The 16509-nt window shown below is 32.1% G+C and overlaps 1 protein-coding gene across 15 annotated transcripts in view; it reads left to right on the top strand.

The window, feature by feature from the left end:
• The window catches only part of KIAA0825 (KIAA0825 ortholog), a 356002-nt gene that overhangs the window by 29713 nt on the left and 309780 nt on the right, over positions 1-16509 (top strand). For 14 of the 15 annotated variants that reach the window (XR_003046665.1, XM_015590466.2, XM_015590467.2 and 11 more), the window contains one exon: positions 11974-12105. Coding sequence is in view for 13 of the 15 variants with exons in the window: in XM_015590466.2 (XP_015445952.1) it covers positions 11975-12105 (131 nt within the window). In the remaining 2 variants the exon portion in view is untranslated. Of the gene's footprint in view, positions 1-11973; positions 12106-16509 lie in introns of those variants that run through there. The other variant, XM_015590471.2, reaches the window with a different exon arrangement.

Below are 16509 nucleotides of genomic sequence, written 5' to 3'. Positions count from 1 at the left end.
ATTTCTGACTTGATTATCTAGGTTAATAGTGGTGCTGTTAACTATTGTAGAGACCTCAAGAGAAGAAAAGTTTCAGAGAGAAGAAGATTGTCTAGGGGCATGCTGAGTTTAACGTGCCTGTGAGACATCTTAGAGATTATCCAGTATGGACTTGAATAGTTACAGCAGGAGCTCCAACACACAGATTGTAGTGGAAGACATGGATGTGGATGGCATTGTGCAGTCAGAAGAGCAAGTGTAAGAGAAATAAAAAGAGCCAATAAATGAAACTGAGCTGTGGTGTCCAAAATAGAGTTGGGGGAGAAACTGTGCTTGACTAGCCAATGGATTGGCCTTTGGAGAAGGAAGAGTCAAGGACTAGTGTTAAGTGTAGCCAATTGGAGGGAAGACTTATTTGGCAGTTGTGAGGTTCTAATAACTATGCAATTAACTTGACATTGTGAGGTTCTGATAACTGTAGGAGGAATTCAGCCTAGCTTAGACAGGAAATGTTCCCAGAAATATTTTACTATTTGAAACTTTAGACTTAAGTTTAATAAATCAAACTTCAAAAATATAATAATTCTTAATATAGTTTTACTCTGTAACTTCTAATACTCCTCTACAAACTTATCATTGTTCTTTTTACTCTTTTTTGGAGTTTCACATTCTGTGTACAAGGGTACATTAATTAGTATAGAGCGGGTTTTTTAATATCTTGTCAAGAACATTAATTTTATTATAATTTGATACATACGACTTTTAGAAATTTGACTATGAAGTCAAATCAATCCAAAACACTTGAAAAATCTCTATATTTCATTCTTAGAACCATTTCTTAATGGTATCTTTGGATAAAATTTTAACTTTTTTACATTTTATTTCTACTTATTAATTGTTACTTTTCAAAATTACATCAAGATGTATTTTGTATCTTTAGACATTATTTAGTAATTAAGCACCTAATTTTACTCCTGAAATCTTTGCTTCCCCTTTATCTCTTATATATTCATTTTGATCCCTCAGCTTTGGCATATGATTTATCTTTAGTATAAAATGTCGGGTTCTTTCATCACAATTACAGTCATTGGCCTGATAATCCTGTGAGTCGATCTACACAAAACAAGAAGCTCATATCAAACTCCTGGCAGGTTTAGTTAAAATTAAAATGCATACTCAACTGTAGAGATTGTCAAGTGTGGAAATAATATTTGTCCAGCTGGACAGCTTTCTTTTGTAGTTGCTAAATGAAAGTTGAGATTCTGTCTGCTCCTTGAAAGCTTCTGTGTCGTGAAGGTAATTTGGACTGTTTGTGGTTTGACAGGGATTATTAAAATCAGATGAAGTGAAGGGAAGCAAGTGTGAGAAAGCAAAATTGACACTGACACTCTCTATTATTTGCAGCTTGGATCATGATGACTATGTTGATATGATAGATTCACTGTTGAGATATGTTAAGCAGCAAATAAAGTAAAAAGCAAGTATAGTGATGGATTTTTAGATTTAACACGAAGAAATCCAATATTTACTTTCACTGATTGCTTTTTAAATAGATTTTTCAAGTCATTTAATGAATTTGCTTTAACCAACAACAAATTATTCTTCTATTGAATTATAGAATTAAAAAGTATACTGCAAAGGCAATATAACAGAAGATTAAATATTAAAGAAATAGATCACATAATTAAAATAATAGAATTTTTAAATTAGCGGAGTTCTTAAAGATTATTTTTACCTAATTTTCTTTCCTTTCTTTTTTTTTTTTTTTTTTTTTTTGTTGGAGTAAAATAAAAAAATTTAAATAGCTTAAATGTTAAATCCTGATTTTTCGCAAGTATATTTTCTTACCATTTCACAATTTTTAAAAAATGGTTTAAGTTGTTAAAAGGCACTAAAAAATGGTTTAAGCCACAATTGTAGGTAACCTTTTTCTGTTTAAAGATAATATACAAATTATGTTATTATAGTTATGTTGCCTAAAAATAATATTATATACATTGATGAAGTAAATGGCTTTCATAAATATGATTTTCTACTAAAAACATTCTTAGTAGAGGGAGTTATAGCTAGGAAGCTATTTCAAGATATTGGTCAAAGATAGTTATAGTAGAAAAACATAATTAAATATTAATTTATTTTATAACAAGGTAAAGAGCCTGGAGTAGTCCTGTGCATTATGGAAAACCTTCAGTGGTATTTAAGCAGGGTAGTGAAATGATCTGATTTGGTTTGTAAAACAAGTCTGATGACAGTATGCAAGGTAGATACCACCTGGGTATCCTACAATTCAGTTCCACCACTAACTACTTGGAGTTAGCACAGACCCCACAAGTTAAGATGTGAGGCACAAGCAGGGTCTCTGGGGATGCCCACTTCTGCCTTGCTGACTACAAATATGAGGGTCCCTCCGGTTCAATAATTCATTACAGTGACTCATAGGACTCAGGAAGGTACTGTAATTCTGATTACAGTTTTATTAACGGATACAACTGAAGAATGGCCAACTGGAAGAGATGAATAGGACAAAATAAGGGGAAGGGGAAGATGGGGGGCAAAAACCAAATACGTGTTTTCTATTATACCACAAGGTGTGAGTCTTGGAGGCCAGATAGGAGGTTTTTCCATTTTTTTTCAGCAAGAAATAACGTCAGTTTGGGAATACTGGTGATAGAGGAAGAAGTCAAATTTGAGAACATTTGGTGACCATTTTAAAGATATTAGTGAAAGAAAGGGTCAAAAAATTTGTTGAACATTTAAAACAGGGGTCAGCAAACTTTTTCCATTAAGGGCCATATAGTAAATATCTCAGGATTTATGGACCACATATGGCCATTGTAGCAAATTCCTTTTTGTTTGTTTTATTTTTACAACTATTTAGAGATGTAAAAATCATTCTTAGCTTTCAGGCCATAGAAAAAACAGACTGGACCATGGTTTGCTGATACCTGATACCAAGATACTAGGGCAAGGGAGAGGGAGATTGGTAAGTGGTGACTCTATAATATAGGAGAAGCCAGTTTAAGGGAAAGATTTTGAATTAAATTTTGGACATGTTGAGTTTAAAGGAACTTTGAATTAGCAAAGTGGAATTGTCTAATAAATCCTTGGAAATATGTATGGGAACTTTGGAAGAAGAACTAAGGTTAGAGATATAGACTTTGAATTTTTAGCATCGAGATAATAGGTGAATAAAGTTAGTCAAAGAAAAGCATGTAGAATAAGAAGAGGACCAAAAATTCCAGCACGAAATGGATAGGAGAAGAGAAGGGGAAGAAAAATGTCTGTATTTCCCTTTCCAAGTCAGGCAATGGGAAAGAATATTTGGGAAGACTATAAAATGAGAACCAATAGGAAGAGATTTTTTTTTGAGGTCTGAGGAGAAAAATACAATGAATAAAAATTAAAAATTTTAAAATTAAGACACTTTAGAAAAAAACAAAATAAATATATTACAGTAAAATTACATAAAAGCAATCAGTACTTTTGAATGAAGAATGCTCAGGGAAAGTATTTAAAATGAAAAGCGGGTCTAGAGAGAATCCAGTGGTGAATACCAACTATTTAATGGCAGAAATGAGGGAAGAGGCAATCAAGATGTTTATTAGTTTAATAAAAACTACTCTGGTTAATTTAAGCAAAAAAGTACCAAAAAGTGACTGTCGAGCGGTAAACCAGGGAGAGGATTCATTGTGTATATGTCACAGAACCAAAAGAGAACTCTATGAGCAGTCAGCCAAAGAAGGACAGGAACTGAGCAATTACAGAGGTCTCAGCCCAAAAAATTTGTGCACTTTCTCTCTGGAGGCTGGAATTAACTTGACCGGTTTACCACCAGTGAGTCTCCTTCCCTGCCTTCATTCTAAATTTCAAGGTTCATTTAGTATGCATCTGATTTTTCAACTTGTATCAAATGTCTGACCCCTGGATCAATTAATTATGACCAGGAAAGCTGGGTCCTCTAGCACAGAAATAGACCACATTGTATATCCATATATTATATCTCAGATTTAAAAAAATAAAAAATAAATAAATAAAAAGAAATGTGAGCTGGCCAGCTACATACAGTGGGCACTCATGCCCAGAACCTGTGAATAAATGTGGAAGAAAAAAGAAGAGAACTGGGAAGCCATACACAGGAAGATTGGCAAAAGAGGAATCTCCTTCAAGGAAGGAGTAGCTATCAGAACCAAATAGTCTGGAGATTAAGTATGATAGGAACTGAAAAATATTTTGTCAGTTTCAATATAAGGCTAGAGGCAGAAACCAGATTGCTCTGGATTGAGAAGTGAATAAGAGATGAGAATATAAGATTTTGAGATGTTGGGCTTTGAAAGAAGGAGGGCTCTAGGGAGGGTTTGTTGGTTTCTAAAAAGCAAGAAACTTGAACGTGTTTATAGTCAGCTGAAAGGGATATTGATACTGTAGCATGAATTAGTGATAATTGATGGAGCAAAGCCCTGGAAGTCATAAAAGAGTATTTAAATGGAGAGTTTTATTCATCAAATTAATTTTAAGTTAATAATATTACCACCATTTAAGAGGACAGTATCCCATTAACATGACTAGCTATTAATACTAGTAACATTTTAGAAGAAATTCTTAAATCCTTGGAACATACTTTAAGAACCCTAACCCTTTTAGAAGCATTCATTTGTAAACAAAGTATATGCTAGGTTAAAAACACTCTTATCTAATTATTAAAAGAGAGTTCCTTAAAATGTAATTGATATCTCATAGGCTACGTTTGTTATTATTCCCACTTGATGCATAATACAATTGTCTTTTTAAAAAGGCTCCGTAACTTAAACTTTCTACTTATGCTGATGTACTATTCTCCAAAGTAATAAGGCTTACTCTCCTTTAAAATTCTCATTAGTTAATGATTAACCTCATGATTTGTGATAATGTTTAGATCTAATCTCAGAATATATGATAATTTTATGACTTTTAAATCCTATGAAATGTGTACATGCTAAGTTATAAAAAATGCTGAAATTAAAATTTGTTTTCACATTATCTTGGTTTTACTGTTATACTAAAGCAAGAGATTGCTAAGGTTGCAAATTGAAGATTATAAAGTTATTAAAATGAATATATTTTCTAGAAAGAGAAGTGCTTTGAAAAATAAAGCAATGTCAGATTTGGTGAGTAAAGTATATGACAATTCTGTTTGCTTGTCAAGCTACAGTAGAGTATTCTGACTGATTCTGTCAATTTATACCTCATACATACACATATGTAAATTATTAATAGAGTTGCAATGAAATATTTTATATTTTATTAAAGGAAATTTTAATAGCTATAGTATGCTAATATAAGTACTCACTGGCTGTATATTAATATTCCAGCCCATATAATTATAATAATCAGAACTTGCACAATTACTTGTAGAAAGTACAGCAATCTATGGGGAAAAGGTATATATAAACGTATATATAGAATTGAGAAAATAAATTGAATAGGATAACAAGTTTTTTATTTCCTAATATAAGACTTTAATGCATAAGTTACTTTAAATAACTATCAACAAATTGAGATCCACTTCACTTGTTTCTCAGTCTTTGTGGGAGGCTAAAACATTAAAATTTTACTTTCCAGTAATTATTGAAAATAAGTAAATTTCTGACAACTCCGAAATATCACAGAGGAAGACCTAGCCTTAAAAAAAAGGAAAAAAAAATTGGAAATTATATAGGTTTCATACTGAAGGAAGTTTATAATGGTCCTAGGGAAAGCTGCCCAATATATTTGACTATAAACAAATCAATCCATATAAGAGGTAAAATAATTTTTAAGTACGTGTCCATACAGAAAGGCGGTTTATATATAACACTATGATTAAGGACAGCCTTTGAAGCAGTCTGGATCCCAGCTTTGCCACTTTCTAAGTAAGTGATTATGGGCGAATTATGAACCTGTCCGTGCCTCAGTCTCCACATCTTTAATATGGAGATTATCATAGTACCTATCCCATAGCATTAGGTTAAGAATTAAATGAATTCTTATATATATAGAATCATATATATATATATATACACATATATATATATTACTTAGAACAATGTATGGCCCATATAAATGCGACGTAAGAGTTGGCTGTTATTATCGTTAATATTATTTAGTCATCATGCCTTTAAATTATGTCTCAATGAATGAGTTCACTGAACTGCATAAAATTTTCAAGGTTTAGTAAAAGTTAAATTTTGAATTATACAGTGTTGGCAGGACTTCATGAACCATATAGGAAGACTTTGTGACTAGATATGGAAGGAAAGTAAAAATGAGCCAGGCCAAATTTAAGAATGATGGCCTGGTCAAAGTTTATTTTTATTTTGCCTTTTTACCAGACCAGCAACTTAAACCAAACCAGCATTACAAAGAATAATACAAATAATATAAAGAATACAAAGAATAATAAATGAAGATACATGATGCCTATGAAGGTATGATTCCCTAATGTTGCCTTTTTCTTTGTGGAGGCAATAATGTCCAAACTCAGTTGGTCTCAGACATCTTTTGTTGAGTGAAGAGTGTGCTAAGACAGAGTAGCCCCAGAAACATGGGCTAGTTGCTTCTTAGAACATTTTCAGGAGCTGAGGGGTGGAAGGTAGAACATCAGTACAGGGCATCTACCTATTACCACGAAAGAATATCTTGATGCTTCACATTTCTTTTCACATATTATTTCTTGCTAAGCTATAGATTCTACTTTAGCTTTTCCTATAGTAGTCTTGGGGAAGGGAAAAGAGAAGAGTTAAAATGGCTTTGAGAGTCCAAGATATAGAAAAAAATTATGATATTGATGAACAAAATAGTCCATTGGAAGAGTTGGTTGGGGATGAGGGTTCAAAAATGTGTACTTCTCCATCATTCTTTATAGAATACAAGTTTATAGCTATAATAAACCTCAGAGCCTAATAAATCCATTCACCTCATTTTATAAATGAGGAACATGAGCTCTGTCCCTCTTGAGAGATTGAGTTCCTTACCCCAGTTTACACAGACATTAGTAGAACTAGGATCTCAAATCTATTGATTCTTGGTTCAATGATGTTTAGAGTTAAATGTGTTTTATTGTAATGCAACATTTTGAAACATTTTCAGTTTCATTAACAGTGTTTATTTTAGACAGTGATATTGAACATTTAGACTTCAGATGAACCAGAGCTGGTAAATACATTAAGTCCACAGTCTGTCCATAGATTTGAGAAAGTATATGAGCCTCCTCACTGGGCTTTCCCACACTCAGTGTATATATTTTCCCAATGGTTAGTTTTTCAATCTCTTTTCACTCCTTTTTAAGCGTATATTGGTTGGTTATAGGAAGAATGGCCCTCTAGGTTTTTATCATTGAAGAAACAGAAAAAAGATAAAATGAGGACTCTAACTATTATATGTAAATTAAAAAGAAAAGATCCTAGGATAGAAAAGTATCATTTTAAAATATGGTAAAGGACAAGAGCAATTCCAAAATTTTTGTGGACTTTCTTTTGATCACATAAAGTATGATGTTTTTATTGCTTTATTGTAATGTTTTCTGGCAGTACTTATAATGTTCATATTTCATTGTAGTTACTGTTCTTAGGAATTTATAACTCAACTTTTACAATTTGCCTACAGCTGAAACATGATCTATGGATGTTTGGCTTAGATATAATTCTTCAAACAACTCATTTTTGAAGGCAATAATTAATATTAGATTGCTTGTTAATATGTTTGAAATATTAAACACTGTGTTTTTAATCTCATACAAAAAAGTAATCAGAAACATTACAGAAGAAAAGAACATTTACAAACAATATTGTGGAATGGAAATTTCAAAAACAAAGTTACTGTACTTTAAAAAGTTATAGCTCTCATTTTTTATTCTCATGGATTAGGGTAAGAAACTTCATTCATTATGTCAAATTATTATTATCTTTCTGATGACAATTTAATAGTTGGAAGTACAGGAACATAAAGAGACTGTAAAGATATATCTTGATCCACAACTTCACAGCTTCTCCCCTTTTCCCTGTAAAAATTTTAAAGTTACTTCTGCCTTTATAAAATACCATTGAAGTATTTGCCAAACTTCATTGATACCTCAATAATTTACTTTTCTATTGTTGAAATCATAGTTATCTTTTACTTAGAGAATGGTAGTGATCTTTCTACTGGCTCCCTTTTTCATGGCCTTATTCTTTTTACTGACTCTGCTTCTTGTGAGGAGAGACCGTCCAGTCTCTCTCTCTGCTCCTTCATGATGTCCACCAGTAAGGTCATTGTGGGCCCATGGAGTGCATGTAAGGAAATGGGTGGATCGGTGCCTGTGTTCTTGCCCATTCTGTGCATGCTTCTTTCTCACCACAGTCCAGCAGGGATCACTGTCAGTCTCATGAGAGAACTTCTAAATCAAAACTTCAGCTTCACTTACCACAGTCTACTCTCCTTTATTCATTTCTTGTGCTGGTCCTGTGCATCAATATTCACTCGGGTTAATTTTCTCATCCTCTTCTATTTTGCCTATCAGATTTTTTTTTCCCCCTATTACACAGCATCTTAAACTTGCTGCCTCTTTACCTAAAATGTGACTCTTGTTTCTCTTACTCTTCATCACCTTAGAACCTTATCATATATATGGAAGCATCACAGATTTATGCCAGTCACATGAAAACTGTGAACCATCATCTTTCTGGTACTCTATCATTGTTATTAAATGACATTCCTTTAATACATTCTTTGTATTTATTGATTAATTTCTCTACTGAAGTTTGATAGAGAAAATCACACAACCATGTCGATTGGGAAGCCTTCAAAATCATGGTCACCAGCCCCAGCTGAGTGCTCAACATATTGCAATCCATTGTTATTTGACTCCAGAACTTATTTCAATGATGGCAATAACACATTCATTCAATATCAAAATAATACAAAGTCATATTTTCTTTTAACAGCATTCAAGCACCAATAACACTAATACAAAAAGTTTGGTGAAATGGTCATAGTTATATAAGAGATAGTTAGGAATTATGTAAGTTTTGAATAGATTTTGAAAGAAATGACAAATATGACTGGCAAGAGAGAAGTGTTAAGGTTGGAAGATGCTTCAAATGACGACAAATAGAAAATGTAAAATAAAAGATAAGCCCCCTGCGAGCAAGGGTAATGTCTTTTAAAAATATTTTCCCAATTATATATAAAATGATAATACCTATTGCAAGAACAGGAAAATGCTAACTATAAAAAAGACAATAAAAATCAACCACAATCTAAATATCTTAGGATAACCATTTTAACATTTTGGTTAATGTCATTTCTACAAAACTGTTCTATATGCAGTAAGTGATTCATTTCTCAAGATGTGAGCATCCTCAAGTTGGAACCAAATAGATCTTAGTTCAAACCCTGCCTGTAGCACTGGATAGCTATGTCACATGGACATGTTAGTTAATCTCTGGACTCCAGTTTCCTCCCCTATAAATAAGGACAGTAACTATATTGTAGAATTATTATGACAAGATGATATATATAAAGTACCTTATGCATACTAGATATACAAAAAAATCATTTCTGTTTTGATATTACATTACATTTGATATTAAGAAAATGTACATATTTTCTTAAAATTTGAGTATGTGTTATCTGAATTAATGAGGCTTTATAGTATTGACAGACTGGGACAACTCTATACAGAGTGTTGATATATAATTTGTTTTATACAGAGAGACTTGCTACAAAATATTTACTAAGTTTGAGTTCTCTATAAGAACACTCAGCCAATAAAATCTTTTCATTACAAAACTAAAATTTCATTTTTTTGCAACAATTTTTTAATAAGCCCATCCAAAGAGTTGAACTACCCAAAATGATTTAAAGTATGCAAATACATAAATTCATTATTAGTAATAATAATGAATTGCACTCCATTGGATTTAGGAGTGTCTTTTCTGATAAGAGCTGAAACTACTTGAGATGCTAAGGAGATATAAAGATAACAGACTTATTGGTTTCATGGAAATATTGAGGTTTTGGTGTCCCAAAGAAATATAACTTTGAAGGACATGGAGTTTTCTACCATTTAGCTTATAATTTTTTTGTTTTGTTTTTTAGCCTGATTTCAGGTTATTATTTGTTATGGCACATTATAGGCAAATACTTGTTTTCAAATGAGAAATTATACTTTATCGCAAAATATTTTGAAAGCGGTGAATCCAAATGTATTAGGATTCTGCTATTTTAAAATGTTATATCCATGTTGCGGGGGGAGCAGAAACTTTCCTCTACCCTCAAGGTCCTTTCAGCTGGTCTAATAATTAAATCCACATGAGACAGATTAACAAGCAAAAATAACCAAACTTAATACCTATGTACACATGGGAACCCCACATACGTGAGAGGTTCAAAGACAAAATGGGAAAATGAGGTATATATGATATTCTGAGCTAAGGATCACCTTAGGGCTTCAGAGCAGAAGAAGGTCACTGCAGGATGAAAGAAGAGCAGATGTTCAGTAATTAGTAGTTTGCCCTGCCATATAGATAGGTCAAAACAGGTTACCTCTTATAATCTCTTATTATGGGCAAGGCCCATAATTCAAATTTTTCTAGGTAGTTAAAGGCGGGGCAGAAGTTTTTCTTGAGCCAGCAGGGTCATGGTTGCCTTTAGCTCAAAACTATCTGTACATCACAGAGTCATATCCTGGGGTGACTCATTCTAAACTACAGTTCTTATACTGTATTTGGAATTAATTGAGTTTATAAATGACAAACTTTGTGATGCTGTAGACTTTTACATTAAAACATTTTAGTTGGGTCTTTTCCTTTTAAAATAGTATCTCTGAAGAAAAGTAAAAGCTTTATCCCAAGACTAATTCTCTGAATTTCAGATAGGACTTATGAGAAATTTTTAGTTATTTAATTGTAAGATAATTAAATTAGCTGACTTAATTAATAATTAAATAATTAAAGATGAGGAAGTCCATTAGTCTTGTAGCCTGTGCAGCACTTTTTAGACAATTTTCAAGTATTTTAGATTTATCCGAACTAAAACCACTTTTACCTAAGCCTTTTTTAATATTTATTTCATGTATATTTGTTTTAATGTTTAAAACAAAATTTAAACAAATTTAATGTTTAAATTTCTCATTCATTTATACCATCGGTCATCACAATACTTTATAAGCACTATTTCATGTCCAAAAATATGATATCCCTAAATAAAATAATTCACACTCTGCACCAGCTCCATCAATCTTAATCTGTCCCATTGCCTTGACTTACTTGTTCTCATAGCACTTCTCACCATGTTATCTTCTATAAAATATATCTGTTTAATTGTTTTTAAAATCTACCTTCCTCTAGAGAATAAAAACTCCATAAGAGCAGGGACTTTGATTTGTTGCAAGTATATTCCCTGCTTCTATAGAAGTACCTGTTACTTATCAAACATTTGATAAATATATATGTAATGAATGAATGAGTGATTGAAGCTTTAGTAGTGGGAAAATGCATATATCTCTATAAGAAGTAGCATATTTAAGTTTTACTTATCAATACTTAGGTTAACAGAGGTGCTAGAGGAGAAGTTTTTGCCTTTTTCATATATAAATAGGGACTGGGGATGAGACTTTAAAAATCTTGAGGTTGACAAGACTGGAAGGAAGGTGTTAAGTTCTTTCTGCAACCACCTTTGTTCACAGTGGTCTGCGAGGCTTTGTTATTTCTTTTGCGCTCTCAGTTACAATGAGAAGCAGCAGGATGTTTAAGTACTCTCTGAGGGGTGCTGTTTTGTTCAGCTTCCAAACCTTAGAAGAGTGTGAAAATTAGGTCACACCTCATGAAATTTAAATAACAAAACACTCTACCTAGATTAATAATACCCTAGTTCTCTTCCTACTATATTTCTTTTTGCCTAAAAATGGGAATTATTGTTTTAGGTTTAGTCTCACAACTTGAGCTGGGTATTTTTCTTCATTTTGGGGTAACTGACATGTTTTCTATTCTTGTTCCTCAGAATGGATTGGGGAGATGAATATTCCCATAATTCTTTTGACCTACATTGTTTGTTAAATTCATTTCCTGGAGACTTGGAGTTTAAGCAGATCTTCAGTGACATTGATGAAAAGATAGAACAAAATGCTACAAGGTAAATATTGTAATTATTTAAAACAGGTTGGTTTCATGCTTTATTTACACAAACTTTACTCCTAGATAATTTTTGTTTTTAATTGTAATTAACTTTGCTGAAAAAAATTGATGAGACCCTCCCCCTAAAATTTAACATTATTTTCCTTATCTGATTAGTACTTCAAATAAAACTAGAAAATATACGCACTGCCTTCAAATAAAGTCTATTGAATTTCTATTAATGATTTTGTAGAGTTTGCCAATATCGATAACCTGGATTTTCATTAATATGTTTAGAATTAAGCATTCTCATTAGGTGGATAAGCATAGAAATTGAAATTTTGAAATAGATATTAAAATGGTAGTATAAACCCACGATTATGTGAGTTGTTGAAAACAGAACATGAAAAATAGATTATTCTTATATAATGTTTGTCATTTTAAGTCTCCTCTTATTTGGAAGGCTAGGGACTTCATAGAGAATTGCTATTTTATATTAGTCTTCATCACTTACTACAAAAGTTAGTGTTACCATATACTGGGGAAAAGGGACAGTTAGGTTCCCACTAACACATGTTCTTTGATAGAAAAGACTTTGTCTTCATATGTATCTGTGGGCCCTTGAGTCAGTTCACTTATTTTAATCCTTTTGGTGAAAGATTCTAATAACATACTCCATTTGGGTTACAAATATGCAAAACAGTAAAAATCTCTATTGTAGAATGACATAGTATTTCCTTTTTTAAAATTTAAGGGATAGTTGAATTGTCAAAGAACTGAACTAAGCAAGTGAAATGTTCCTATGGTTTTTTCCCTCATGTTTTATGTGAGAATACAATTAATTTTCATCATCATAAAAATGGGCATAGAAAACTTAAATTCAGAAGATAGCATATTGATGGGGAATTATAATTAAAAAAAAATCTCCCATCCCAGAAATCCTCTCCATAAAGGATTTATTATTCAACAAGTATTAAAACCAGAATGCCATGCCCATTACGGGCAATCTGCAAAGAGACTGCACAAACAGAAAGGAATCTCACCCCTTTATATAGTTTTCAAGATATATATGTTTTCAAGATAAACAATATTAATAGTCCTCAAATAGAGGATTTGACAGCACTTTTTTTTTTTCTACACATAGTTCATCCTAACTTTGTCACGGTGTAAAGAACAGCTGTGTTAGCTAGGAGAAACAAATTTCTCATATCTTTTTGACAGCTAGTTCTGCAAATTGGAAAGGGGCACCCACTGAAGTTAGGCTCCTAGTCTTCCTTAGGAACTAAGTGATAGGGGAGCCATCTCCCTTGGTGTTTTCGTTTGGCATAGATGACTCCCAGATTCTTGAGAAAGAAAGTCCTGGCTGAGAAAGCTGACAAAAAGGCCTATCTAGTTTTCCAAGGGATACATTTCAAAGAGATGTCTTAACAATTACAAATTTTTAAGTTAAAAGCTTTAAGAAAAGGAATGGACAGAAATCTTTTCCCTTATTTAAAACAGGGAGAATTAAGCCTCTTATTTTTAATTTGCATTTGCCCTTACTATATATTTATATTTTTTAATTTAAAAATTATATCCTTATATTTCATGTCATGTTTTATATATGTAATTTTTAAATAGCATATATATGACTTAACCATAGAGTATATATTATAATTTATATTGTATGTAAATATATAGTAACTGTATTAAACTTCAATGTAATTATTTTATTTATATAATTTATATGTTATATATTTATATATTATTGCATAACAAAGTTTCTAACCCAAAGGAAATATAAACAAAAATAGTATTAGCTTAACTAGGTTAAGTTATTTTTTAATTTCCAGACAAGGTTATGTTAAAACAAATTTTTAATATTTTTTTAAAGGAAATTGTCTTCGTAATAGCGTTTAGGTTTCGAGAAAACAAAACAAGTTACTGAACACTGATGCTTTTATTTTTACTTGCTAAACCATCTATAGTTAGTTTCCTATGCTACCTGGTCAGTAAGAAATCATATTTAGAAGTAAAACAGTGATTAAAATATTGTATTTTGCATTTATAAATTGTTGTTTAGGTTAAAACTCAGATGTTAGTATTAAAAAGAAAATATGACATGGAATGTAAGGATATAATTTTTAAATTAAAAATATTTTATTGCCCATATAGTAAATCAAACCTAGAGTGGAACCATCTCAAGTGACCATTGATCTTTACAAGGGATAAAGTAAGGAGTATGTGCTGTATGCTACATTTAGAATCAAGTCTATTTTTCATCAAATTCAATTATGTTTTTATTATACTCTAGAGAATAAACATAATAGTATATATTTTTAAAAATAAAATACTGAATAATAACCATAGTTCAGAAGAGTGTAAATCATTTATGCACTCATTTATTGCCTTCTAACAGAATGGCTTTTAGAAAATTGTATGTCATGACAAATCAGTTATGCCACACTTACACTGCAGTAGTTGAATTACCTTTGGCATGTTCGTATTCGAACAGTTCTATTTATCTCTCAATGGTGTACATTGAATAAATAATGAACATCTGTATGATATGAGTTTTCCCAATACTTTTAAAAGAAAAAAACATGAGTAATTCATTTTTAAATATGGTATTTTTTCCTTACCCTTAAATTTTTAAAGTTGTATTTCTAGCAGTGACCTTGAATTCTAAGTGTGAATTCCTCCCCTCTTCTTAATATCATCAGGTTTTATGAGCCATAGGGTCTTTTGCTTCCCCAAAGCAGTGATTCCAAGAATGGAACAGTGATTCCCCTGATTGGACCAGAGTGCCCAGAGGTCACTGAACCTTATCCTGCCCTTCAAGAAAGGCTGTCCTTCTCTCAGACCATTTTCATTTTTACATCCTCGTTTCCTTTCAAGTCAGAGCTAGGTGTCTCTTAGGTCTGACAGTGAGAATGAATCATTTATTTTTAACACATCAAAATTGGTAACAAGAGGGTAAATAACCTACCGCAGAGGAATATATGAATGTTGTCCCCACAGACTCAGTTCAGTAACGGAAAACTACACATAGTACTGAAATATTTTTTAAACAAACTGGAACCTATTATTAGTTTAACAAGATTTAGGGATATAGAAGTTCCTTTGAACTCATAATGTAACATAGGATGATTTTTCTCCTCTTAATGTTTAGTTGGATAGTTACAATTATATCATTAAGAGTTTATTTTACCATTCTGATTTCTAATTTTAGATAATCTATGTGTGTACCTCATAGGACATCAGTTTTGCTGGTACTGGTGCAAGATTACTACTTTATAAAAAAAATTTAACATAAAGAATAAACAAGAAGTGCTACCATGGATAATATCATCTGTCTGAATCCAAGAGATCTGTTGTGGAGATAGGGTAGTGGGTAGCATTAACTTTATGTTATGACAGATGTTGAGTACATGATTTCTCTAAATTTAACCCTGCTTATTCATAGTAGATACATATTCCATGGATTACACTTATTTCTCACATAATGCTTAAATTTTTTAAATTTATATTGAAATGTTTTCTTTAGATTTTTCCACATGATGCCCTAAAGTTATAAAAGAAGTAACCAAAAGAAATCATAAGCTAGCAACTTTGGGTTTGTCATGGCAAAACCACAAATCTGCCAGTGGACACACACACACACACACACACACACGCACACACACACGCACACACACATACACAGACAGACAGTAGTATATTTTATGACCGAAGCAAATTGTATAAAATGAAAATTAGCCATTTCGAAGACTGTACTGTGTATTATTATTTTGGGCAGTATTTTGACACTTATTTAATAAATAAGAGGATATAAATGAATATTTGCTCCTTTCTTAACTTCCTGTACTAGTACTCCTCTTTTGCATTTCTCTGTTATTCTGTACTCCATCTGACAGAATCCTTACCTCTTCTCTTATCCTACTGAACAAGACCAAGCCAAATGGGAAAAAATCTGAAAAGTTTCTCCAACTACCCTTGAACCCAGAGTAAAACCTACACAACCACTTTCTAGTTACTTTTGTCTCTGGGTCCTTTTCAGGACTCTCTCCTCCTCAGAATTAAAAATGCCTCCCAGGCAGACAGGATCCTGGCCTTCAGTATTCCTGCTCTATGTGCCCTCAATGCTTCCCTTAGGCTTCTGTCTGCTTTGGAAAGATGAGAGATGAGTAGGGTAAAATGTGGGATCAAGAGCTCCATTAGATGATTATTAAAGATTCTTTCAAGTAATACACAAATTTTAAGTGTTTGACATTTTGAAAAATATAACTTATTTTTATGTGTGTTTGCTTCCTGTATTCTTGGCCAACTAAGCATAAGACCAAATAGGCAATAAGACAATAAAAAATTATCCCCTAGACCACCAGGAGGCAAAATGATGTTTTGAGAAGTTAGTTAGAAGTAGATTCAAAACTCTGTGTCCTTA

The sequence above is a fragment of the Pteropus alecto genome, unplaced genomic scaffold (genome assembly GCF_000325575.1).
Source record: "Pteropus alecto unplaced genomic scaffold, ASM32557v1 scaffold20, whole genome shotgun sequence".
NCBI classification, from domain to species: Eukaryota; Metazoa; Chordata; class Mammalia; order Chiroptera; family Pteropodidae; genus Pteropus; species Pteropus alecto.
This window is presented reverse-complemented; position numbering and strand designations above follow the sequence as displayed.